We start from the raw sequence: 26,512 nt of genomic DNA, 5'->3' as shown, positions 1-26,512 counted from the left end.
AAGACAGAGGGTTAATTTTGTACGACTGGATTGTAGTCAACTCTGCAAAACCACAATGTGAATGCGCTCAATTCTCACGAAATCCAATAAATCACCTTGAACTATGATGTATAGTCATGGTTCAATAATGTATTATTTTTTTAAAGAACTTGTATGTATGTTAGATATGTATACATATCTTAGATGTATGTATGATTTTGAATTTATGATATGTAAGACACATGCCTGGATAAAGATCAAAGTTAAAGAATCATTTTTGAGAGGTTTGTCAATAAAATACCTCAAAATGTCTGGTTCCAGCTTCTGAAATATGAATGAATGAATGAATGAATGAATGAATGAAGGCTCTATTTCCAACATGAGAAAACAACAAACCCAAATCAAAATAGTCACGATAACAAAAACCGTGTTAACCTAACATGTTCGAAAAGGGGTGGGAAGAAGCAGATGCTTGTTTGATCCGACCCTTCTCCTTTCTCAGTGATTAACAATCATCAGTAGAATTCCATGTCCTGTCTGTACACGTATTCACAAGTTACTGTATGTATTGAAATGTATGTACCAAGACCTCATGAATGTACATATTTACAGACGATAGAAAATAAATGATGTAAATAAGTGAATAAATGATCTGTGAAAACAGCTGGTGATCATCAAAGCCCTTCCTCCCCCCTGGACCCTGTGAAAACCGTGTTTTTGTACCGCGTTCCAAACGGGGTCATGCTTGGACATTGGCTTGAGCTCCGCACCCGACCACAGCTTCACTCCACATACAGGAATAGAAAACTTTTTTAATGTTGTGCGGACACGAAGATGTTTTAGATTGCACTCCCCCCTCCAATTATAATCCACATCTCTGTTAAAAAAAAACAATTTTTGAACATTTCCAGGAAGCAGACCCCCGAACCTTCTTGCTGTGAGGTGACAGTGCTGACCACTGCACCACCGTGCAGCCATTTACAATGTCTATTATTTCTTTTTCTTCCACTGCTGTAAGGAACTTTGAGCTGGGATTCCAATCTATAAGGTCATCGTTCTGATCCTCGGATGACAATGGATCAGGGATTTTTTTTCTGCCAGGTTTGGTCCAACACTTACAAAAAAAAAACAACATTAAAGATATTAACCACATCATCCATATTGTCCTTTATACAACCTTTTTAATGTTGTGGTCAATAAAATATTGAGGGTTACTTTATTGTCTGGAGCCACTTTTAATGATATGATTTAATATGCCCCATATTCCTTTAATATTGTTTTTGGTATTAAATAATATTTTACTATAGTATTCTTTCCTACATACCCTTATAATATTAGATAACTTGTTTTTAAAAAAAAAATTTATATTTATGTTCAGCCTCTCTAGTTCTTTGTTTTATGAATTCTCTATAGAGTGTATTTTTCTTTTTACAGGCATTTTGTAATCCCTTTGTGACCCATGGTCGATCTGTGTATTTTTGTTTTCTACTGTATTGTTTTATAGGACAATTTTTTTATCATACAATCATGTGAACATTCTTAAAAGGGACTCATATGTACGATCAACATCATTTTCTCCGTCTACTATTTCCCAATTTTGTGCTAGCAAGTCGTTCCTCAGTGCACTCATGGTTTCCTCAGTCCTCACTCGTCTGTATGGACGTAAATATGCTTATTTTCATACCGCATCTTTGCAGCCTCAAGTTTTATTTCGTAAGTCTCTTGTTTGGATAAATATTTTGTGAAAACTTCCTAATTGAATGGGGTTGAAATAAACAAACAAAAACAAGATTTTCAGACTTTTTCTTGAACAAAGTCCTCCATTCCAGTAGGAGGCGCCGTTATTCCCACCAGCGTGAAGGTCCCTTTAACGCAACTCACGTGTCTGTGCTGGCCGGTTCTTCCCCGCGTGCTGACAGCTGCACACCCCGAGCTAGAGCTTCCCTGTCCATCGATAGCTTCCTTTTCCTGTAATATAGATTAAATTATTGTGTGGGACTCGGGGGGGAAAACAACAACAACTCGAAGAGGAATATAAATCTAGAAATACTCCAGCAGACGTAGCGAAAGGTGATTGCTGAGAGCTGCAGACATGAGCGAGGAACTTGAGCAGATTCTTCTACAGCTGACACAGCCCGACAATGCGCTTATTCAGCAGGTAATGTCAGAAATACCGACTTAGAGAAGTTGAAAAGTTAAAGGTAAAATCAGCTTGCTAAGGGGTCTGGTAAGGTGGCTACAGTTTACTTGTTCCGATAGCGCCAGCTCGATCGGATGTTAGATCCTGGTCCTTACTGTTATTATTATCTGAAGAAGAAAAAAAAAAAGAAAAGAAAACTAAATATATCCGTGCTCTGCATGTGATTTAGTAATGTTGTCGTGGCTGCCAGTCTGACTTTGTGACTTACTTGTCCTTTTTGTAGGCCACAGTGCAGCTGAAAAAGGCTTTCAAGGATCCAGCCATTATTCCAGCCCTGTGTGCTGTCTTAAGTGGCTCCCAAAACCCTCAGGTTGGTTGTGTGTGTGTGTGTGTTCGTTTAAACAGTTGTGTAGCCATGCCAATAATGTGTAAAATGAAGGGAATCAGGTATGTGTGTCATTGCAGTATATCACAAAACCCCTGTCTGGTTGGTCAGGTTCGTCAGTCAGCTGCCGTGATGCTGAGGATGAGAGTGAAGAAACACTGGAAGAAGATCAGCCCCTGTGACAGAGAAAGGTGCGCTTTCATCGACTCATTTACACAATCACAGCCAAGCAAATTCATCATCCTTGTTCTAATTCTGACTCTGTTCGCGCAGCCTGAAGGCAGTGGTGTTACAAGCTTTCATGCAAGAAACCGAGTAAGCTGCTGATTCTATACAACAACAACAACAGACTGATTTGGGGAATTCATCCCAGTCCTAGACGCTTATTTCTGACTCTGCGTTGCAGACACACAGTGCAGCATGCGCTGTCCCAGCTCTGTGCAGTGATGGTAAAACATGAGACACCTGACAGCTGGCCTGCCCTGCTGGAGCTCCTCAACCAGGCTACCAAGAGCGTCAACGCCCACGACAGACAGGTCAAGAACCAATAATGGTGCTGCTTGACTAAACCACACTCGATGTTAGAGTTGTGAGGATCGCAGGAGTTTGTTTTTGTTTTTTTTCATTCAAGATCGTGAATTTAAATCAATCAAATCTATTTGTATCTGGTGTCCTCTTCTCCTCCAGGTTGGCCTCCTGCTGCTGAACAAGGTTATTGAGTCCAACCCTGAGCCATTCAAGCCTCATTACAGCCAGCTGTTACAGCTGTTTAGCACCATGCTGCAGGATCATAACAACCCAACTGCCTTGTACTACTGCATCCTCACCCTCACAGCCATCACTGCGTACACTGGCACCACGGAGATGGTGAGGCAACAGTATGACTCTCTTTAAGATAGCAAAACTATGTTCGTTGTCCCGACACTTAGCGACGATTTCAATATCGCTCCACTGCCCCACAGAACCAGATGCGTTCTCTCATCCCAAGTCTGATCGTCGCTCTCAAACACCTTATTAAAGCAGATCAGGTAAGATTGGTCTCTGTCAGTCTTTATGCTTCTGTTTTCTGATCCTTAAAAAGCTGATGGGGAAAAAAAAAACAAAACCCAAAAAGCAGCGATGAAAGGATGAGGTTTGTCCACGTTTACACAGACCCAAGCCAGCGAAGCTATGGAGGTGTTTAATGAGCTCATGGAGAGTGAGGTGTCCATCATCGTGCCTCATGTACACGACATGGTTCACTTCTGGTTGGAGGTGAGAGAGCTGAATTCTGCCTGTTTTTCTCAGTTTATAGTATCTGACTTTATTATATATAAACAAATACTTGTTTTTTCATACAGGGGTTTAATTATATATGTGTGTGTGTGTGTGTGTGTGTGTGTGTGTGTGTCAGGTGGGCAGTGACACCAATCTGGATGGCTCTCTGCGGGTTAAAGCGCTGTCCTGCATCACCTTTCTCATCAAGTTGAAGAGCAAGGTGACGTCATTATCAGTCAGTTTCAAACGAGTAAATAGGAACTGCAGTCGGACAATATTTGACTGCTGTGTTTCAACTCGGCAGAAGAAGTCACATTTCCCCTTCAGACTGTTTCCGGTTTGAAGTTGAAGTGCGTCTGGCTTACAGGACTCGTCACATGACCAAAAAAAAACGATGGCTTGTATGTCGAATTAAAAAAAAAATAAAAATCCCCTATTTTCTAGGTGGTGCTGAAGCAGAAACTGTTGAACCCCATCCTACAGGCCATTTTCCCTGTTCTGAGTGCAGTGCCTCCACCCGGCAAGGAAGACCCAGAGGATGAGGATGATGAGGATGATGACGAAGATGGCACAGATAGCGACAATCCCAAACACTGTGCGGCTCAGGTGTGAAATAGTAGTTGATCTTCCGTGTGTTACAGGTTGTTGTGTTCAGTAAATCCGGAGTGGTGGAAACAGGAATTGTTTGTGTGTGTCTTGTCCAGATTATTGACAGCATGGCTCTCCACATGCCTCCAGAGAAACTGTTCCAACATCTGGTACGTCATTCAGAGGATGACTTGAACCTGAGCCCATGTACTTCTGAGTATTCTGCTGTAATATTTACAGCTATAAGGCACTACAGTAGCACACTGCGCTGGTTTCTTTCTGTCTCGGTCAAGATCACCTTTTAATAAACCTGGAATACATTTGTCTTGTGTTCTTGTAGATGCCCCTCGCTCAGACCTGCCTCACCAGCGACTGTCCCTATCAGAAGAAGGGCGGTGTCATGTGTCTCGCTGTGTTGGCGGAAGGATGTTCTGATCACATACGCACCAAGTACTTGACATCAATCAGTAACTCTTGCTTGTGTTTCTGCGTTTCCCTCCAGGGTCTCAGCTTCTGTTGGGGACGGGGGGGGGATTAAAAAAAATCCGTGGCTTGACAGAGATCAATCTCCCGGATTTGATCTAAGTACCCTGTGTGTCTGTGTGTGTAGGATGATGTCATCAGTGCTGCAGACGGTGTGTCAAAGTCTGTCTGACAGTAATCAGGTGGTGCGCGGTGCCGCTCTCTTTGCTCTCGGACAGTTCTCTGAGTATTTACAGGTGAGTCAGCGACTTAACAATATTCTCGGGTTCCTAACTTTTAACTCTAGTCCTACACTAGTTAGAGATACTCATGTTTGTTCACTGGCTGCAATATATGTAGTTTACGAGATGATGGAAAATACTTTCACTTGTGTATTGTGAAGGTACAGGAAGGGAAGTACTCACCTCATTCTGCATCGCTGTGGTTGTTAATGGTGCCGAAAAAGGTTTTGCATGGTAAAATTGTTTGTTTGTAGTATTAGGGTTTTAAAACGTAATGCTTTTTATAGCAGAGTGTGACTGCTCCACGGTCAAAGTTAGCGGCTGTCTCTCAGCCGCAGTCACGCAGCTGCAGCATGAAACCTGTCAGTGAAAACATGGCGACAGCCCGTGACGGCGCCGCGGAGAAGCAATAGGCCCCTTACCAGTGACTGAAGTGCCATGTCTGGAGGAAATGGATGCGTAACTGTGTTGATATTGGTCAAAAAAGCATGGCAGGGCTCACTGGAGCTGTTTGACGGAGCGAGGCCGGCTGCTCTTTTTTCGGGGGCCGCCAGTTTGGAATGTTTTATGTCAAATTCTGTCAGATGTCAGTCAGGTTTCAAGTTTTCCCAAAATGGGTTGGAGTGTCCTCAGTCAGGGGCAGCAGTTCTTCTCTCCCCATCTGAAAACGTCTTCGGAGAAAACGCAGTCCGTCGTCTCGCAGACTGGCTCCTCCCCCACAGGACATTAATGTTGGCCTTCATGGAACCAGTCTAGAGTACCAGAGCCGTTTGGCATCGTACCATATCCCAAATCTAATCTCTGCAGAACCACAAAATCTGAGAATTATTTGACCTCAAGTTACAGTGGTTTACTCCTCTTTCCACCTTCTCTCTCTCAGCCTGACGTGAGTAAGTATTGTGCAGAGTTGATGCCATTGCTGTTGGGGTACCTTTCATCCTTGGACCAGGCCAAAGTAGGCCACATCAGGAAGGCCTTTTACGCTTTAGAGAACTTCATGGAGAACTTGGGTAAGCTGGGGAACCCCCCCCCCCCCCCCCGCACACACCCTCTAACGCTAATTTTGTTTTGAGATATTCCCCATAGTTGATTCTATATTACATTTGATGTGTCCAAACTAGAATTATATGGTTTTTGGTGCTCAGGCTCTCTCAGGAATCACACACTTTGTCTTGAAACAGGAGCAGATATTGAACCCTACCTTCCCACCCTGATGAACACCATGTTGTCGGCCCTCAACAGCACAGAGAGCCTCAAGATTAAAGAGCTCACCGTGTCTGCTATCGGTGCCATCGGTAGGAGGACCCGCATGCTGTAACATCACGGCAAAAACCATCCACTCATTGAGTTTCAGTCCATTTATTATGTTGTGCTCAACGCTAATTTCTGGGGTTACTTCCCAACCACACATGGACCCACTGGCTCTCTTAACTACGGTGGTTCTACATAGTATATCCTGTTCCTCTGGCTGTATTTTTGTCATCCGAACTCCAACACGTGAGGACTAAAATCACTGTCCTTGTTTAAGACCGCTTTAAGAATGAACCACCTGACCTGTCGCTAAGACCCGCCCATGAAAGCATACGAGTCAATCTCAGCTCCTAGCTGCTTCCCGGGTACATCCATACTTCAGAACCCGATCAACTGCTTTAATTTTGTTTTGTGTAACGCGACGTAGGTGAGATGAATGCAGCTCCTTTCCTGAGGGGCCTCGATTCCTAACCCACACGTCAGTAGACCGCACAGCCAGCTCAGCTGTCTCAGAAAGTTGTCTTTGGTTATCACTCGGACACTGACAGCTTCCTTTGTTCTCGGATCACTGTGTCGTTTGTTCGTCCGAGTGAGCGGGCAGACTGCTGGAGGGGGGTGGGGCTTAGTGACGGGTTGCTGCAGCACGGGGTGATGTTGAAGATGCTGCACTGTGGCCGAACGCGAGTCAACGTCGATATTTTGTGATGTAATAAAAAAACGCCAACACTTTCCCTACTACAATACATACCTGCTGCCACTGTGGAACTCTGTCTCATCAGCCAATGCGGCTAAGGAGTTGCTGGTTCCCTACTTCCCTCCCGTTATTGAAAGCCTGAAGGGTTTCCTGACCAACACCACGGAGGAAATGAGGCCCCTGCAAACTCAGTCATTGGGTAGGTGAAGAAAACACCCCAAAACAATAATTTCTTAAATAAAAGAAAAAAATAACCATCACGAATCAATGGATGTTGGTCTTGTTGCCGTCAGATACGCTCTCCGTGCTGGCTCGCACCATTGGCAAAGATGTCTTCGGTCCTCTTGCCGCTGAGTGTGTTCAGCTGGGCCTCAATCTCACCGACTCCATTGATGACCCCGACCTAAGACGCTGCACGTATGTTCCCTTTGTCTCCTCTTCATGGACTCAGATCTTTTTGCGACATGTTTTGGTTCATTTCAGTGGGTTTTATATGGAGACTAAATCTCAGCACAGCAATGTACAGAATAGCATCCATTTAAATCCAAATTCCGTCAGGTACGGACTATACTCTGCCGTGTCCACTGTCAGCCCTGAGTCCCTGACCCCGCACCTCACCGCCATCACAACAATCATGCTGCTGGCCCTCAAGTCCAATGAAGGCATCACGGTACACAGCAAGATCGCAATCACACAATACAGTCACTTCTGTTTAAAAGAAAAACAACTCAAAACTATCAACAGTATTAATCACCTCTTTATTTTAGACGCACATTGAGGAGGACGTGGCTTTTGTCCTGTGGGATGATGATGATGACGACGAAGACGACGACAAAGAGAATGTTAACGGCAAGGAAGGAGAGCATGAGGAGGACCTGGGAGAAGAGACAGATGAGGCAGATGAGGATGACATTGCAGGGTGAGATGTCTCTCACACACACACACACACACACATGTATGACTGTTCCCCTTCATTTTGCCGTCCAGGTTAAAGGCTGCTCTCACTCCGTTCGCCTCTCAGTTTCAGTGTGGAAAACGCCTTCATCGATGAGAAGGAGGATGCCTGCGATGCACTGGGAGAGATCGCCTTCAACACCGGGTAACACCCAGAGTCACTGAACATCTAGTCGGGTGTTTCTGGTGGATATTTGTATTCTCAATGTGTCGTGGTTTCTCCTGACAGCGCCGTCTTCCAGTCCTTCCTGGAGTCAAGCTTCCAGCAGGTTTACGAGATGAGAGATGTATGTCGCTCTGCCCGTCTGCTCACGGCCTGTGAAGGTGGTCTTTATGACTCTGGGTGGGAATCTGTAGGCGGGCTGCTAAGACGAGTCAACTCTCAGCTGTGGGTTTCTGATTTTACACTCCTGTGCTTACGCTTTTGGAGATGTGGTGAACCACCCTGTCAGAAGACCAACATGCAGTCTGGTTTTGACAGGAGAAATTCTCAAATTCGTTTACTTTCAAGCCACCGCTACTCGCCTGACACTCCTTCACATGTTCTCTGCTGATCAGATTTGTTTATTTGGGTCGCCATGAACTACGCCAGAGGTGGAGGTTACAACAACAATAAAATAACAATTACAACAGAGGAAGTACAGAAATAGTAATGGTGATACTGCACTAATTTATTTTTAATGTAATGCTAATTTGAAAAGAACTCTTGACAATGTCAGTAGCAACAACATGAAGCACCTGTATTAACCCTATTAAACATTTAATTTAACTATTTAAGTTCTGACAATTACAGCACTATGAGGAAAGTCGATGCTACAGAATCTTGGAATTCAAAGCCGATCTGTACCAATGGCTAACCTGAGGTTCACTCGTGACTTTTGCGTGGTTTTATATTTTACAAGTTTATTTTTCACCATGGATATTGTTGCACTGTGACGAACTTCTGCCATTATGTTGGAACCGTGTCCACCCCCATCCAGTACCCCCATCTGGATGTCCGACGCGCAGCTTTCGGGGCCATGGGCCAGTTCTGTCGTGCTCAGCACAGCGTGTGGAAAGAGAATCCCAGTGAGGAGAACCACCAGGGTAAAGAACGCTTCTGTCACTATTGTAGTCACTCTAATAATAGTACTATTCCAAGTGAGTATAACAGGACAATATACAGTAAGTATAAACTGTATACTCAGTCGTTTTATGTTTCGTGTTGTGACTTATAATAATTATTTTATCCTCTATTTTTAAAAATAACGTTATTTTTACCCCTTGTAAGTCGCTCCATTACTTTTCTGTGACATCATACGAAGTATTTGCCCTGAAAACTGATGCCACAGTGCGTGAATGAACACATACGTCCAACATTTCGTCTTTTATGGGGGATTTTTCTTCTCCGTCATAAAAGAATTGTCTTGAACGTTTCAGTTACTTCAGATATAATTTTGTCCCGTCCTCCTGTCATATATGAAATGAAATGTGATTTAAATATAGGATTGGATTTCAAATCACTAGAGGCTGACAGCAGCGGTCATTATTGTAACTAATGGATTTTGGGACCAGCCACTACTATGAAGCGGAGGGCTGTTGTCCCGTGCTAATTCCCGTCCGTTCTCTTGCGGTCCTGGTCCAGCCCTCCAGAAGCTCCTGGATGTTGTCCTGCCGTGCTTCCTAGAAACAGTTAAGTCAGAACACGAGCGCCAGGTCGTGATGGGGGTCCTGGAAACCATGAACAGCGTCATTAAGTCGTGTAAGGAGGAGGTTTTCAGAAACCCGACCCGCCTGAAGGAGATCAACTGTGCCATCCGCGACGTTCTCAAGCAGAAGGTGAGATGAGCAGAGACTGACGGGGTCTCCGTCACTCCTCCCCTCACAAGGTCTAGTGTGCATTACTATTTTCTCTCTGTGTTCAGACCACATGTCAAGAGGGAAGTTGTGATGAAGCTGATGATGAAGACCAGCAGGTTGGTTGTGGACACACAGTGCTGATAGATAGGAACTCTAAATGCTACTCCACCCCCCGTCTGTCCTCCTCAGTGTGTTCTCTGCTAACATGCCGCAGGCCGAGTATGACGCCATGCTCCAGGAATTTGCCGGTGAGGGAATTCCCCTGGTGGCTGCCTCTGTGCCTGCGGACAGTTTCGCTCCCTTCCTGGATGACCTGCTGCCTGTCATCATGAAAAAAGCTGTGAGTTTGATCCCATGGTCACACAGGAGCGCACGTTTTCACACATAAGTTCCACATATTTATTTCCTCCTCCTCCCAAAGAAACCCTCGTGCACCGTGGCAGACAAGTCCTTCTCTGTGGGTATGATTGGAGAACTACTGCACGCTCTGGTGGGCGTGTCCGGGGGCAGGGGATTGGCAGGCCGACTGTCCAATCGTTTACTTCCCATATTGGTAGGAGGGGTGAGGGACAGTGATGCTGAGGTTCGCAACAACGGCGTGTTTGCTTTGGGATGTCTGGCCCAGGCAGCTGGACCCATCGTAGCATCGTATCCTTCTTTTCCGTGTGTGTGTGTGTGTGTTGTAATCAGTAGATAAACCTGCTGTTCCTTAACCAAGTATGTTCCAGAGATTATCCCATGATGCTGTCTGTGTTTTCCAACATGCTTACCAAAGAGGAGGACCGTAGGGTCATTGACAACCTGTGTGGCGCCCTCTGTAGGATGATCTTAGGCAACGTGGACGCCGTCCCTCTGGAGCAGGTACAGTTACAGCGGATCAATCACATGATCACGAGGACGAGCCAAGCTGACAAAGTGTCCTGGTGTGTTCACTGACAGGTCGCCCCAGCTCTGATCGCCTGTCTTCCCCTCAAAGAGGACTTGGAGGAGAACAAGACGGTGTTCAGCTGCTTGGCGATGCTTTACACACACAGCCCTGATCTGGTACACACCACCACTCACCATTTACACACAATCCCAGCGCAAAACAACTAGGTACAATAACAAAAGCTGAAATGAAATCATTATGGACCATTTCAAAGTTCTCTTTATTTTGTAGTTTACAAATCACATTTTGCAAACGGCACATTTCATTTCTGCATCATGCGATGATGGATTTAAGGCAGTGAGGAAATAAAAATGACAACAGCATTTACACAATCAACAAACCCTCAACTCGCACCGCTGATGGTGAATGTTGTCACCGTGCATCCTCCAGGTTGTGAAGCTGATGAAGCCCATAGTTACCACGTCCGCCCTCGTCCTCGGCAAGAAGGACATCGATGAGGGTAAACGCTGAAGCTGCCAGCACAGAAGCCTTGATCGTGGTTGACGCTGTAAATGTCATTATCCCTCTCTGCATGTCTGCTTTCAGAAGCCCAGACAATCTTAGTGGCTCTGATGAAGGAATTTGCTCAGCGGCACACGGCAGACTTCCACGCGGCCGTGACATCACTGCCTGGGGAGCAGCAGGCCAAGCTGAGTGCAGCCATCACTGCCTCGTGAACCAGGGCCAGACGAAACACTTTTATACTCCAGGTGGAAAACTATCAGCCCCCCCCCCCCCCCGAAAAATGATGTAAACAGCACTTCTACAGTTCCCACTACATTTAACATTAACTCTTAATTTATTCGCTTCTGTTGAAGTTTTCTTATTGTTACGGTTTATTTGATGGTATTTAGTTATTTCCTGTTATGGGTTCCTCACATTTTGGAATTTAATCCTTTCTCCTGATTGATTTTCATTCCCATTTTTCCCATCTACTTCCTGTTGCTGCTATTAGACCTATTCAGCCAGACATGGTTGACAAGTACCACAGACTTTAATATTCTCAACCCGGAGTTAGCGTCCAGCCTCGCCTACGAACACTTCTCCATATCTATGCACACTTGGAAGTGGACGGACTAATAGTAATAATGAAAAAGGAATATATTCAAGCGTGTCGATTTACACCAACATGTCAGATGTCTCGCTGCCCCTGAGCGTCGGCGAGGTTGGGCTGGCAGTTTTCCAGGTCCAGCGCCATCGTCAGCGTCTCTGGTGCCAGCCCGCTCTCCTCTGAAGATGACAGAGAGGAGCATGTAAACCACAGCGTTTACGATGAGAGAGCCTTACACTCTTATGACCATCGGGGTGTGGTTTTTTTCAGTTTGTCTGGTTTCTCCATCTTAAAAAAAAGACCAACCAAACAACAACTAACAAATAAAGTAACCAGATTTTCTCAGAAATCCTGATGATGCCTGATGTCTTATCATTACAGTATCTTCTGATTTTTCTTTTATATCAGACCCACCTGAATATCTGTGTTTCCAGGGTAGAATATTCATGCCGGTGCGACAGAAGGAGCGGTCTGTGTGAGCCTCGGTGCTGTATAGGACCTCCTGCAGCTGCTTGTCTCCAGGCTTCTGGGCTTTCACGCGCACCTGCAAGAGTGGAACAAATCATTTCGCCTTGTGCTTTTGGTTTGTTTAACACATGAGCGGAGACGGAGGCGTTTCCAGGGTGGCACTGGCTACTCCTGATATCTGATTGGTCACCCTGGGTGCATCACTGATGTGCCTTTATCATGGCATTTCATTGATCGGAGCCTCAGGGTAGCCAGATTAAGCATTTTTCCACCTGTTTGTGCTCCTCTAATTACTTTGAAATTATAGCATTCATAGTTTTATCATGGCCTTCATATGGTTGGGCTGGAAATCAACCCAAGACAAGGACACCCCCCGCCCCCCACCCCCACTTTAGTACCCTTGGCAACCCTGCAGGCTTTAAACACTACCTCTAGGATGGTGATCTCTTTCTCCTTCAGTTTCCCCGCCTTGTTCTTCACCTTAGTCTTCTTGTTGTCGAGCCACACCACCCTCTCTTTCACCTCTGACCTACACACACACACACACACTTTAGTACATGCATCTGCAGTAGCTTCCAGACCACTGAGCACACTCACTCTTGGATGCCCAGATCAGCCAGGGTGGTGTCCAGGAAGGGGAAGGGCTGCTGTGCCGGGTCAGCCTGCACCTGGATGGGCAGCGTCACTGACATGGGGACATCCCACTCCAGCTCAACACGCACCAGCGGGCTCTGCTGTCCCGCCGGGTTGTCTGCCTGCTCCGCATCGACCTGATCTTCCTCCTCCGGCAAGTTTTTAGTCCCGTCTGCCGCCATCTTGACTCTCAGCTCAGTATCTCCCAGGATGGGATGTAGTCCTGCTCCTCAGCAGTTCCTTATTTACAAAGTAGCTCTGGAGAGTGTGAGCTGGTGTGTTCATATAGACATGCGCTCTGCCCTCCAGTCTGATATAAGCAGCTGGTGTGAATGTGTGTTATGTGTCGCTCCGTTGTGAGGTTCATTAGACTGTCAGGGTGGGGGGGTGATCGACCGATGGTGGTGTCTGTGTGTGTATGATCACTGATCAACCAGAACTGTCTTAGATTTTTATTTTTCTGATCAGTCCATTTTATTCCTATCTTGAAAATGTTTTATACTCCCTTCTAATCTGAAAGGTTATTTTGTTTGACCTCCAAACATGTAAGGTCTCTTCAGGTCGTGTGTGTATGTGTGTGTGTGTCAGATTTATAGCTGTGATGAGATGACGTAGTCCAGTCATCACCTGACTGTCCAGGTGAACAGGATGTTGATATACGAGCCGTTTCACATGACAGGGTCACATTCTCTGCTCTTGAAATATGTGCCGGATCAGAGGCTCTAACAGGGATTCGAGGACACACACATACACTTGCTGGCAGGCTGTGGTCCGTGTGTGTTCCTGTCCTGTCCTTTCCCACTAAACTAGCACTCTGGACACGGCATGTCACATTCCATGAGCGGCCATGATAAATACTGTCACACAGATAGCAGCCCTACGTCAGCAGTCTGGAGGGGAAGCTGGTGATGTAAAGGCTGGAGAATGTTAAGGGCTTAGCGGAGCCTCCAAAAGCAGCTCATGGGGTCATGTTTTATGTTCTCCAGTAACGTTTTCACAATTTAAATTTTTTTTTTTTTTAACATCGATCATATCACACTGCTTCCCAGTCCCCAAAACCAGCTCATGACCCTGTCCTCCCAGCTGAGTGTTGTGTAAAAGTAACACTAAACATTCTGTCCTGTAGCATGAGACATTAATAACATTCAGCTCAGGAGCAAGACATTTAGTTGGTACACCAGAGTTCTAAAACACCAACGTGTGTAATGCATTTTAGATGTTTGTATTTACGGGCCATGTCCAGTCCATAGCGGGTTTCACGAGTAACATCAACAATACCACAATTCCAGCGTGCTGATGTGCGGGGTGACCTCAGCTCAGGCCTCAGTCACAGCCAGGTGCCACATGGATGTGATGCTTTGATGCTGCTTTTAGCTCACACCAACAAGCATCAGGACCTCGGCTTGAGGAGCTGCCGTGGTTGCAGGCGTCGCGCATTTATTAGCAGCTTGTAGTTAAAAATGAATACAGATTTCTGATGGAATCAGGTGGAAAGAAGGTTAAGATACAATGAGCTGTAGTTAGGAATATAATGCCAAATAGACTAAAGACGCAAATGAGGAAACAATGTCAAGAGTTGTTCAAACTCTCTGAACGTAAAATGCAAACACTGTCACGGTGCTGAAACCAAAAACACATTTCCTACAAGTTTGTCTGCACATCTAAATGTAATTGAGAATGAAAAAATGAAGTTTACCAAGCTGTTCAATCACAGCCATCAATGTTTCTGTTTACCAGCTGTTCGGATCATTACTTGATGCCCACTAAGTTCAAGGCTCTGTTTCTGTTTACTCGTGATTGCGTCTGCGAAACATTAGTTGATATTTTGAAATCAATTATTTTAAGGAGAATATTCAAATCCAAGCACTTTGCTAATCTTACATACTCGGAACCATCGAAGTTTCTCACAATGTTCTAAAAGCAGAAGCTTGGCACTGTTCTGTTAGAATATAAAACTTTTTTTTATTAAAAACTTTAAAAGAATACAAACGTACACAAGATAAAAACATTTGGTTTAAAGGTGATGTGTAACCATACAATAGTTTGGTATAAATGCTATTACAAAACAGTTGGTTCATGTTTAAAACATCAGGAAACGGTGTGAGCAGTCGTAACAAATCCAATGTGGAACAAAGCAGCTTAAAATCCAGTTCAATATTCACACTTCTTAGTAATTGAACCCGTCATATAAAACGTTTAACCTTGTCATCCATTTTCGATAAAAGACATCGTGTAGGAAAAGTGATGATGAGTTCACTTGGTCAAAGCCAAATCCTCATGAGGTCTGCATAAAGAACTGTATTTGAATGAACGCAGCAGTGAAAGGAACTCTACACCACTGTGTGTGTGTGTGTGTGTGTGCGCGCGCGTGTGTGTTTAGGTGGTCACGCTGAGAGCTGCTGGACAGATGGTGATGGTACTGTAGGGTTTGGGCTGGTGAACAGTCACATGTTTGGCGGACAGCCACTCTGAAGGAGAGACAGCACAGGTAAATACCAGCAATACAGGACGCTAACTTCTGCTCCATTCTGATATACATGCTACAGGTGATGCGGCATCTTATTCCCTCACCCAGCAGTTTGTAGAGTGTACAAGCTGCACTGGTGCGGTCAGCCTCTGGGGGCAGCAGAGAGACAAAAGGGATTTCCTCAGACTGCTGCAGTTGGGAGAAGATCCAGCTGGAACAGACGATTGGAATGAAGCTTCCAATATTAAAATGACATTTTCACGCAGAGGAATTCTAACAATTTTTCTGATGGTCAGACTGGGACAAAAAAACCCTTTCAGTTAAGTCAATATTTAGGGATTTTGTTACTCGGGCTACAAAACAAACTGGTTTACACAACGCCACATTCAGGGCAAATTTTGATAACAACATGCTCTGAGATGTCTGTATGGCAAATAAAGTCACAGCTAGGAAAAAAAAATCATCAATCAAAAATAAAAATAAAATGTTCTTCAAAGAATCTTTTTTTCTGGGAGATTTTTATTAACATAGTTCCTAACAAATCTAGAACTTCTACAGGCTGGTAAATAGCTGTTTTCACTTTTCAGGACATTTCCAGGATTTTGATTTAAGGTCCCATCAAAGCACAGCCAACAGCACAGGATCAGCCCAAGTGTTTCGTGTCCATGCGTCTATGAACGGCTCTTCTTCTGTGGAGTAACAGAACACACTGATGGGCACCACATCAGTTTGAATGTGTGAACCCAGGAGAGGAGTTTTCGTCCAGTTCATCCCTCAGGCCTGCTGCTGAGTGTGTTCTATTTAAAATTTAAAAGCAGACGTTGAAATACATCTCAGAATGTGGGTCAACATGGGAGGCCTGAGGCCACGGGAACAGCTGGATCAGTGGGAGGGACCAACCCCCCCCTCCACACGTATAAACGGGACTGCATCTTTTCAACACTTACGCCGGTGAGAACGATGTGATGAATAACACGTAGGAACTTAGCCACACCTTCACAGTGATAGAACATGACAAGCCATGACGACTTGTACAAGCCAGGTGCGTGCGCGCGCGTGCGTGTGTGTGTGGACTTTCTAGTGCCTTGAATGTGTGCGTGCATTATAACATCAAGTACCTGAGCATGTCCTCATTATCTCCATCGGTTTGAGCTGCAGGCAATTCCATCTTTTCTTCTGCTATGGGCTCCATCAGTAGCTGGTTCTCCTCCTGCGGAGACCTGCACACACACACACACACTCACACAAAGGCATGATCCATCCAGCTGTCAATCTGTCCGCTGTATCCATGGAAACTTACCATCTGCTGACTGGAGTGATCACATCACTTCCAGATTTCTCCTCTTTGGACATGTCCAGGAGCACATCTGATAGAGCTGTTCACCCCCCCCCCCCCCGAAAAAAACAAAAAACAAAACACAACATAGTTAGAGTTTCATGTCCACAGATATTGGATGAGAGGTTCCTGTTTTGTGCTTGTCAATATTTTACATCATGAACATGGAGTTTGACTACTTGTTTTCTGTGTGGAAAGAGTCTCTCCTGCATCATGAGAGCGCAGGCGAGGCTGACGCTGTTTCAGATACTGCCAACGTATGTGAGGACATTTGAAGGAGTAACTTACATGAGCTCTCTGGATGATGAAGTCCTGACTCACTGGGTATCTGAGAGAGAGGGAGAATTACACACAGTTCCACAAAGACCCCCCCCCCCCCCCCCCCCACACACACACACACACACACACACACAATGGGCCTCTATGTGACATGGAAAATGAACAAGGTTAAGGTGTCAACTTGAGAATAATACAATACCTTTAACAACTTCTAATATCTATACTCATTAATAATGATCATTGTATTATATTCAATGACCACATTTTAACATCTTTTTTGCGGCGCTCAGGCAGCATTTTCGAATCGAATCGAATCTGTTTCTAATTTCATGAATCCCACACAGGTTAAGGAAACTATCATGAATGAGGCGAACTGAACACAGAGGCACAAACATTTTTGACATTTTAAAGTTATTTGAACCATGCATCTTTATGACACGTGCAGGCTTGGGGGTTTGGCAGTGCTGCATTAGTGTGTCTTTTGGGAATTTTACATCACTAGTGTGTAAGAAGACAGGTTACTGAAGCCAAATAATCTCAGAACTGATTATTTAAAAACTATACTTTGACCTGTGATACCAGAAGAGCTATGAAAAATAGAACAATGGCATCATCTTCAAATATACCTTCCCTAAGACTCACCTTGCTTGAGAGCCTCCTCTTCCTCTCTGCCCTCAGTATTTCTCTGTCCTGCTCTGACTCCCCTCTCGCCTTCTCCTCCTCCCTTCTCTGCTGCTCCGGTCCACCAGGCTGGGTGGTGAGAGTGGCACACTGCCTCCACAGCCACTGGAGGTCAGCTCGGAGCAGGCCTGTTGATGGGTCAGAGGGCAGAACTGTTCGAGCACTGACAGGCTCTGCTCTTGTCTTGGCTACAAATTTACACTCTAGAGTGAGGTACTTAAGTCTGATTTCCCAAACCCAACAACATAAACAGATTCATATAATCTGTTAAAACTTGGAATTGGTTCGCTTAGTGTTCTTCCAATCACTGCCACTGCTCTGCAACCCTAAACGTGGATTTGTTTTGTATTTGTGTCGGTTATAACGATCTGTCCTATTTCTTCTTGTACTAGGAACATTCTGGAATCCTAACATCTGTTTGGATCAGCCTCATGAAAGACATGGGGGCTTTTATATCTAAAATATAATTTGTTTTCAATGTCGTAAATGGGTGTTAAGAGTAGCACTTCATACTGACATCCAGTGGGGGCGCTGAAGAGCTGGCTAGGTGACAAGTGCTTGGTCAATGACAGCAGGTCCAGCATCACATGAGGCTTAAAGGACAAAAACAAAATATTAGACAGACAGACCAGTTCCAGGCAGGATTTCTGCTGTCGTACAGAGAGTTACGATCAGAAGAAGAGAAGGGTTCACACATCAGAGAGGAAACAAGGAAGGAAAGAAAAAAAGAAGGGCTGAAACAAAATCAATGAGTGGTGATCCAGTGGGTTGAGAGAGCATGGTAAGAACTGTGGAAAGCTGGAGTTTAATTAACGGACACCCCCGGTGGACAGAGCAGCTTTTGATGGCAGCACTTTGATTACAGGACGCAAAAGACTGAATATTCAATGAGTTGGTGTGAAACATCCATCCTATTCAGCTGGATGAGTGTGTACAGCTGTGGTGAGCGTCAGGGTGCTTGGAGGGTACAGGAAGAGCTGTTTTAATGTGCTTGCGTTTGTGCGAGATCAGTATAATTTAAGTTCAACACTCTAACTTTGAATACATCTGCTGATTGAAAACATATGAAAGCACCATACATCTCTCTTTTAGTCCTCAACTGTATGAGATGGATTTGTAGCTCAAAAGAGGACGTCAGCCTGCCAGTCTAGCATTACCGGTAAACCTGGTTCAGCAAATGAGAATACACCTTGTAGAACTTAAAAAGAGCCTCGCTGTGTATGACAATATCGTTAAAAAAAAAGAAACTCGGATGGATTTAAGTATTCAAGAACTGTATTTCTAAACCTGCTCAAGTGGTCTTTAAGAGACCCCTTAATCTGCACAGCCCCCCCCCCCCCATCACCCTCATACTGTCCTATCACATCAAACAAAAAACAAACTCAACCTCCCACACACAGGAAGAAACAGGAAAGGGGTCAGCTGCCTGCTGCCGCCGAGGGCATCAGCCGAAAACCATGATTAACAGCCCCTTCCCACTCGCCAGAGAACCAATAAAATGTCACAGTGACAAAATCCATCATTTACCATATGACAAGAGCGGAGCAGTTACAGGCTCTGTTTTTCAACTTTGGAAGGAACTTTTAGATCCAGCCTCCATTCCACTGGTTACTGGAGTGTGTGTCTATTTAATTATTTTAAATTGGACTGTGTTCTCTACCATGATGAGTGTTTCTGCCAGTGGGTTTCCAATCTGTTCCTTCATGGCACTGTCAGATATCTGCACGTGAGGGTCTGCAAAGACCAGCTGTCTCCGGCGACCTCCATCAGGTTTCCTGTGATGAGGAGGGATGATCGCCTGATGACGGAGTGACAAAGTTTAAGGTTTGTAAGGCTGAATCTGGAAACTATGACTCAATCTAGTGACACACCCGCATGAGCTTCCATGACCTGGTTCCATCAGCAGCAGCAGCAGCAGCAGCTCATGAGTCACTTTGTGGAATTCTAATGAAAGTTAATGGCAGCTGACGGAGCAGCAAACATTGTCATCTCAGTCAGAGTACACATGGCGGCAGGTCAGCTGAGAGTTACAGTGAGCTCTTGTTTTCTAAAGGTTTGAAAGATCCACTTACTCCGAGTTACTTATGGGCACAGTAATTATTCTAGATCATGTTTAGCAATATAAACATACATAAAAATGATAAGTTATACACTTGAGTTCACTTTTTTTTTTTTTAAAGTCACTTTTCAAAGCAGCACAAACACAAAACTGCTACTGCGGAGAAGTGAGTGTGACTGGTGAGTCACCATCAGCCAGAGATTCTGGAACACGTAAAAAGATCACCACCACTGGGATGCTTTGCCTGTTTCCACAGAATCCAAAAAGTGATCAAGATCAGTGTAATTTAACAGCACTTCAGCGTTTGCAACAGAAGTTTGACACGTAAACACAGCAGGATCATCATCAAGAATTAGCTGTTCCCATTTTTTCTACACAGATGTCAACTCAGTGCTGCAACTACCTCGACCCAAGTTATGCTTTCCAAACCAACGATGCGTGCTGCACCAGTGCAACACTCAGGACTTAAACAGGGTTTCTCATGTCTCACCTCTTCCTTGGAACTCTCTGTCATAGTGTCTCCCTCATTCCCAGTTGCCTCTGAGGGAGGAGTGGGCATCGCAATGTGCAGTGGGGTCATCTCTCGGGCTAAAGCTGCCAAAACACCCTCCACAGGTGGAGCTGACTCCTGGTCCAGCAGCCATAGACTGTCCTGTTTGGTTCCCACCACCGTCTCCTTCAGCCTGGACACACACACACGTGCTTACAGTCAGTTTGGAGGGAGTACACAGTTCCCTTACTGAAGTAAAATAGCCAGGTAAAGTCGTGCACTGGTAAAGTTTCCATCCCCCTCCAAAGATGCTACGTCCGTAAACGTAGAGAAGTACTTGATGTTGAGTTTACCTCAGTGTCAAAAATAAGTAAATACACATTCTCCATGATATTTAGGGATTCCAGTGCTTTGGAGCATGCCATTGACCTCTAAAGGGCACAATGAAGTCATATGTGTTACCGTTGTGTTGCCCTTATGTCCTCTTGAAGTTGCAGGCTTCGTGTGCGAAAGAACATGATTATCATCAGGTTTTACCATTTTTTTTTCCTACACAAAACATTTCTCTTCAAAGTAACTGGTAACTCCGATGAATTTAGCGGAGTAAAATGTTTCCTTTCAAATGTAGTGGAATAAAAGTACAAAATGAAACACAAATACCCAACCCAAGTAGAGTTGAAAAAAAAAATACTAAGTTACTTTCCATCAATGCTGACAGTATACTCTCTCGTCTCCGCTACCACCAATGTGGTGTCTGTATGAAACTGGTGAAGGCATTCTAAAAAAAAAAAAAAACAGTCTGTTGATGTAGTATTGTTGGACAAGGCACAAGTCAAATGTACTTGGCAAGATACAGTACATTCTAAATAACTACCAAAGTAAGTACAAAATCTTGCAATCTAGTTTTAGGTGGGTGCCCTTTGACCAGAGGGAATAGTAGACTCAGCGTTGATCCATGCGGAGTAAAAATAAAGAGTCTTGATTGGGAAGATGGTTACATCAGCCTGGACTTTTGATTGTTTGGTCTACATTTCTTTTCCTCTATACGCTCGGTCACACTTTTGTTGTAGTGTAGCAGTGTGAGAGCCACCTGTCAGTCAAGACTTACTGGTCAATAAAAGACATGGCTCCTTCGATGTCCCTGCTACTCTCCCGGCCCTCCACTTCTGTTAAACACACTTGCACAAACAAATGAGGTAACAAGTTAGCACAAATCAGTGAATTAAAATATGTCTACTCTCTTCTTTGAATGCAGGAAGTGAGTTGAGTGGCTTTCCCTTCTGGCAGTGAGCACTCACACAAAATTACATTTTCGGTTTGAGCGCAAAGAATGAAGCCTGACTAACTGCTGCCAAAATATTACAGAGAGGAACACTGCGTGGGTCTGAAAAACTCATGATTTATGTCTGCTTTAATTAAAACACACAGAATGCTAATGTACTGAATGATGGTGCAGAAACACAAACCTCCACGGAACTGGTCTGGCTGTTCTATCAGCAAGTCAATCTCTTTAGCTGTGGCTTCAGGGAGTTCTGCTCCCTCAAAGTACTGACAGGGAAAGATACACAAGACAGAATGGGATGAGATTAAAGAATGAAGAGCTGAGGGAAAGACACGGACAGATAAATGTAAACGGAAGTGAAGTGCGATCTGCGTAGAAACATCATGACTGGGATATTTATGTGCTTTTACCTCTCTAGCCGTGACAGCAGACTGCTCCTTCTCCCTCAGCGTGATGGCAGCTGGAACTGACCTGAATTCTAGTAGAAAAAACATAGCAGGAGAACAAACATAAAGCTGGACGGAAATTGCATGAGTATGTGGCACTAGAGAGAGATAATGACGGCAAGTCAAGTCAAGACAGTTTTATTTGTATTGCGCCAAATCACAACAAAAGTTATCTCATGACACTTTGCAAGTAGAGCAGGTCGAGCGCCTCACTCCTTCGGTGAATGAATGAATAACACACAGGGTTTTGAACTCAACAGTTTAAACATGAATTTACTGATGCTCGATCGCCCGTTTGAAATGTGACGGAAGAGTAAATAACAACCATCTTCTTAAGAAGTATAGATAATATCTACTGCTAGTCATAATCTTGTAAATTCTTTTGTAAGAAATAAATTAAGAAAAAAAAAAAAAAAAGGGAAATATGCATATCGTCCATCATTTTTAGTGTCAGACCAGCCGATAAGAGCCCCTGCTTTCCTCCCCATGTGCCTTATGAAGCTTCAGAAACCCATCAGATGGCTCTGTCAAAGGCATGAGGTGGACTGAAGGCTCACTGGCTGGACCTCCACTTGTGAGGTGGGATATACCGACGGTCTTTTTTGCTCCTAAATCTAATTTGGTAGCTTATTTAGTGAATGTGAAATGTGACACTGACAGTCATAGAAAGGGTAAAATACGAGTCTCACCCTCTTCATGCAGTGCTGTGTGGGGACTGGGCACCAGGGAGTGCTGTGAATCCAAATCTTCACTCACCAACTCCGGCTGAAGATACACAATCATAGTCATCGTGTGACAGGAGCGACACAGACACAGTTACTGGCTGGTTCACAACTGATGCGTTTTCTTCTTCTTTATTGGTTTTGCTGCACGTGAAATTCCATCATATCCGTCATGGGTTCTCGCATGTATTGGTTATCAGAATGCGAATCAGCTCACACAATACAGAGTCTCAGTCTGTATTGATTAATTACACCATGATGAGGTTTGGAGATCTTCATCAGCTCGCCAGATGTAACCATGTTTAAATACACCGACTCTATGGGTCAGTTAAAAGATCATTGTCTCTGCTATGTAATGGCTTCCATCACTTTAGCTTTTTGAAACTTTTTTTTTTCCAAATGTAACCTTTTGCTTTATCCATTAACAGGTGTGAACTGATTAAATCGCAGAGGGAATGAAGGGGGGATAAGAAGAAGGGTAAAGGTCAGCCAGATTGACAGCACCAACGTAAACCGAAGTCATCTACCAACGTTTACACAGGATCCTACAGAGGTGAGTAACAGGATTAAACGCGAGTGACTTACACGTTGATACACCAGGTCACAAACCTATGACTCACATTTGATCAGGTTACATACTTTATGGTTCCTTTCACTTGGGGGGAGCACGTACCGTTTGTACTCGTATAACTTGTGCACTTGGCAACTTGCAGTAGAGTATTTGTGCAAAATGCTATTAACTGTACCATCACGCAACTGTAGTCTGATCACATCTCTGATGATCTGGACATCAACAGATTAGCATCACTGACAGAGCAGGGCTAAATGTCACACATGGTCTTACATAAGGGACCTTGTCTCAGCAATTAATGTTTCTCCAGATGTTGGAATCTCCCCCCCCCCCACAACCCTTAACAGGATAAGTGGTAAACAATGGATGTATGGATGGATGTTGATGTTTTACACCTGTAGTATCTTATAGGGGCTTGGGAGTTGGTGTGATTCCATGAGACCAAAGAAGGGGTCCACAGCTCCTTCAGCCTGTGCCATCACATGCAGGCTGTCAGGCACATCCAAAGCCAATCTGACACACAGAGACCACTTATTATTAGTATTACCTCATCTCCCACATGTTCAGTGAATGTATAAATAATAAAATACTACCAGGGAATAATGTACAGCATTTCTTAACAGTGGTGAGATATACAGCGTTCGCACAAACTGCTGCTCCGTATCACAACTTCAACATTTATGAAGACGTTAGATGAAAGTAGCTCACTTTGTGCATCCCTCACTCAGTAGAACACGCTACCTTCTCCTCCCCATAATAAATATTCCCCAAACTAATCTCCTGCATAAATATACAAGAAGAAGCCTTTGAACTCCAAACAGTCAGAACCTCTGCATAGCTCAGCTAAAAATTCTAGACGCCCCAAGATAAAACACTTCTCTACCGTGTATGATTTGACTGAGTGTTTGTGTGTATGTGTGTGCAAAAACCTGTCGGTCTCAACCATGTCGATGCACGTGAACTTTTTGGAGCGCAGCAGGCGGTCAACAGTTTGCTGGACCTCAGCTGAAAACGGTAAAGAGCGAGTAAGAATTATAAAGTGTTCGTTACCATGAACATGCAATTTTTCTCAAGACCCAAAAGCAAATTTAAAGGTTAAAATTCCCACGTAAGACATTTTTGATTTCCTTTGTAACCTGGTTGTCTCTGAAGTAAGAGAATAAACTCTACTCCCCCGTGGTCATGATGATTTATAGCCTACGTATTATTCTGTATTGTAGTGACAGGCTGGGGAGGTTCAATTGTATTCTGCTGACGGATGAAATGAAATGACATCATGCGTCCAACAACCGCAGCAGACAATAGCACAGCTCCACCTCCTGCATTGTGTTTCACCGTTTAAATCAACCATGACAACAGCATGATTGGGAATCTGTTGGATGCAATATTAAGTGTCAGGGTGCAATTTAAGATCAGATGAAAGGAGGTTGCCGAGCTGTGTTCTATGATAATGCTTTCGGCTGGCGTTCTGTTTTGGCTTTACAGCTGAACAGCCTTTCTGGGATTTCTACATTATATATTATGCAACTGTCAGAGATGATTCGTCTGCAGTGTTTAGTGCGAGTTGAATAAACAGCATTTTTTCATTTCTCCTGATTTCACATTGGAAACTGAAAACAACGCTGCTAACTGGCTGATGTTTTTTTCATATCCTGGAAGCATCCAAATAGGAATTCTCAGATTTTAACCTACGAACTCACCCACACTCTACACTTTCTGACATAAACCTGCAGCGAATGTAATGTAACCTGCATGAACTTTTTTTTCCCCACCAATCTGATCTTTCTTTTCTCCCAATGTGCAGGAATTTGCCATATTTCTGTACACTCAATAGCTGCCTGGAAGACAGTTGCAACAAATCTTCATCCTCTGTTACTTCCACTTTTGTCTCACCGAGAAGGAAACCACACTGCTGGTGATAGACAACAACCACTCCATACTGCAGCTGGGATGAGAGGTAGAGAGAAAATCGAGGTCTTGGCAGGCTGGGCTGCGGTGGGGGAACCTGGGCCGTCACGTAGTCCAAAATGTCCCGGCTGCCCAAATTTAACACAGTGGATTCAAAAAATATGTTATCTCAAATATGTGCTACAGCTTGAAAAACCCAGCATTTCCAAACACTTGGACAATATTGCACGACTGCCACATAAAGATGTGTTTTTATACCAATATTTAGCTTCATATACCTTCAAAAAAGAGCAGGTGAGGACTTACGAGATATCTGATGGTTACAAAACAAATTATAGAATGTTTAAAACAAATGAAATCAAGCACTTTATTAATGTTATATTAATCATATCATTACAACTGCTTATAAACACATTTAATTTGTAGATGTGGACATTCTTACCATGTTCGATTTACATTAACTTTGAGCAGCTCTCTGCGAGTGACCCTGATACCTCTGGTGGCCGCCAACCTAGACAACAAAACAAATGAACGAGATTGAAGTTGGCTGCACGATGGAGCAGTGGTCAGCACGACGGGTTCGAGTCCCGACTCGGGCGCGGGATCTTTCTGTGCGGAATTTGCATGTTCTCCCTGTTCCTACGTGGGTTCTCTCCGTATACTCCGGCTTCTTCCCACCGTCCAAAGACATACAATTGGGGACGAGGGTAATTGTATGTATGGCCCTGCAGGACTGGTGACTTGTCCAGGGTGAACCCCGCCTCTCGCCCGTTGACGCTGGGATAAGCTCCAGCCCCCCACCCCCACCCCCCGCGACCCTTAATAATAAGAATAAGCGGAAGTCAATGGAGGGATGGAGGTTTCAGTTAATAAATCAACTTTACCTGATGGGCTGGGATGGAGGTTTAAGTTAATAAATTAACTTCACCTGATGGTCTATGAAGCAGCTAAAGCTTCTTGCTTGTAGTTTGCACGCAAGCTACCTTGATCTGTGGCTACAACTCACCAAATCGTGGAAAAACATCCAGTATTGCGTTGGAGGACATTTGGATAGTAAAACATTCTGACCCACTTCTGATAGACCACGTACGTTTGAGAAAATGACAAAGTTTATGTACTTATGTAGTGCCAAAGGCATAAAACATTAGGAGAGGTTAGCACGGCTTCCCGGGCCCAATCACTTGGACCAATCAGAATGCTGGATTAGTGACGCCCTTGGTTCGTTCACGTGAAACTCGGAAAACTCAACTGTTCAGAAGTTATATGCTTGTAATAAGGTAGTTGAATAAAGATTTGTAAACTGAAAGCTTATGTAACACCACTCAATTCTACCTTATTATGTACGGCACATGTATATAACATTTCCGTATTCATTAATTCATAGCTGGTTAATGAATTGG

The 26,512-nt window shown here is 44.2% G+C and overlaps 3 protein-coding genes across 4 annotated transcripts; 1 reads left to right on the top strand and 2 right to left on the bottom strand.

The window, feature by feature from the left end:
- The first annotated feature begins 1,871 nt into the window (after positions 1-1,871).
- On the top strand, positions 1,872-12,589 carry ipo4 (importin 4). The gene is made up of 30 exons (XM_086191927.1): positions 1,872-2,137; positions 2,403-2,489; positions 2,616-2,695; positions 2,778-2,819; positions 2,911-3,040; positions 3,192-3,371; positions 3,467-3,532; positions 3,657-3,758; positions 3,898-3,981; positions 4,206-4,367; positions 4,466-4,519; positions 4,690-4,799; positions 4,960-5,068; positions 5,934-6,063; positions 6,235-6,348; positions 7,084-7,197; positions 7,292-7,415; positions 7,557-7,668; positions 7,766-7,917; positions 8,020-8,097; positions 8,182-8,239; positions 8,933-9,038; positions 9,577-9,770; positions 9,857-9,907; positions 10,006-10,131; positions 10,213-10,439; positions 10,520-10,652; positions 10,731-10,835; positions 11,110-11,179; positions 11,266-12,589. Exons 1-30 carry the CDS (start codon positions 2,072-2,074, stop codon positions 11,394-11,396), a joined length of 3,297 nt encoding a protein of 1,098 aa, XP_086048053.1. The 5' UTR covers positions 1,872-2,071; the 3' UTR covers positions 11,397-12,589.
- LOC147241801 (uncharacterized) lies at positions 11,852-13,053 on the bottom strand. The gene is made up of 4 exons (XM_086192360.1): positions 12,836-13,053; positions 12,668-12,767; positions 12,185-12,314; positions 11,852-11,949 (listed from the first exon to the last, which is right to left on the bottom strand). The coding sequence occupies exons 1-4, from the start codon at positions 13,051-13,053 to the stop codon at positions 11,852-11,854; spliced, it is 546 nt and encodes a 181-aa protein (XP_086048486.1).
- A 1,793-nt stretch (positions 13,054-14,846) lies between these two features.
- Positions 14,847-26,302, bottom strand: rec8b (REC8 meiotic recombination protein b). 2 transcript variants are annotated; one of them, XM_086191301.1, is made up of 18 exons: positions 26,119-26,302; positions 25,555-25,623; positions 25,098-25,240; positions 24,134-24,209; positions 23,600-23,717; positions 22,601-22,676; positions 21,876-21,943; positions 21,650-21,731; positions 21,292-21,361; positions 20,184-20,376; positions 19,295-19,432; positions 18,152-18,227; positions 17,596-17,762; positions 16,963-17,002; positions 16,639-16,714; positions 16,457-16,558; positions 15,443-15,549; positions 14,848-15,339 (listed from the first exon to the last, which is right to left on the bottom strand). In XM_086191301.1, the coding sequence occupies exons 1-18, from the start codon at positions 26,172-26,174 to the stop codon at positions 15,248-15,250; spliced, it is 1,749 nt and encodes a 582-aa protein (XP_086047427.1). In that variant the 5' UTR covers positions 26,175-26,302; the 3' UTR covers positions 14,848-15,247. The 2 variants fall into 2 exon arrangements, with proteins under 2 accessions (XP_086047428.1, XP_086047427.1); XM_086191302.1 differs by lacking the exon at positions 19,295-19,432 and having other exon boundaries at positions 14,847-15,339.
- Positions 26,303-26,512: the final 210 nt, after the last annotated feature.

This window comes from Aulostomus chinensis, chromosome 21, assembly GCF_037954235.1.
Source record: "Aulostomus chinensis isolate RoL2024-O1b breed Wild chromosome 21, RoL_Achi_v1.0, whole genome shotgun sequence".
NCBI classification, from domain to species: domain Eukaryota; kingdom Metazoa; phylum Chordata; class Actinopteri; order Syngnathiformes; family Aulostomidae; genus Aulostomus; species Aulostomus chinensis.
This window is presented reverse-complemented; position numbering and strand designations above follow the sequence as displayed.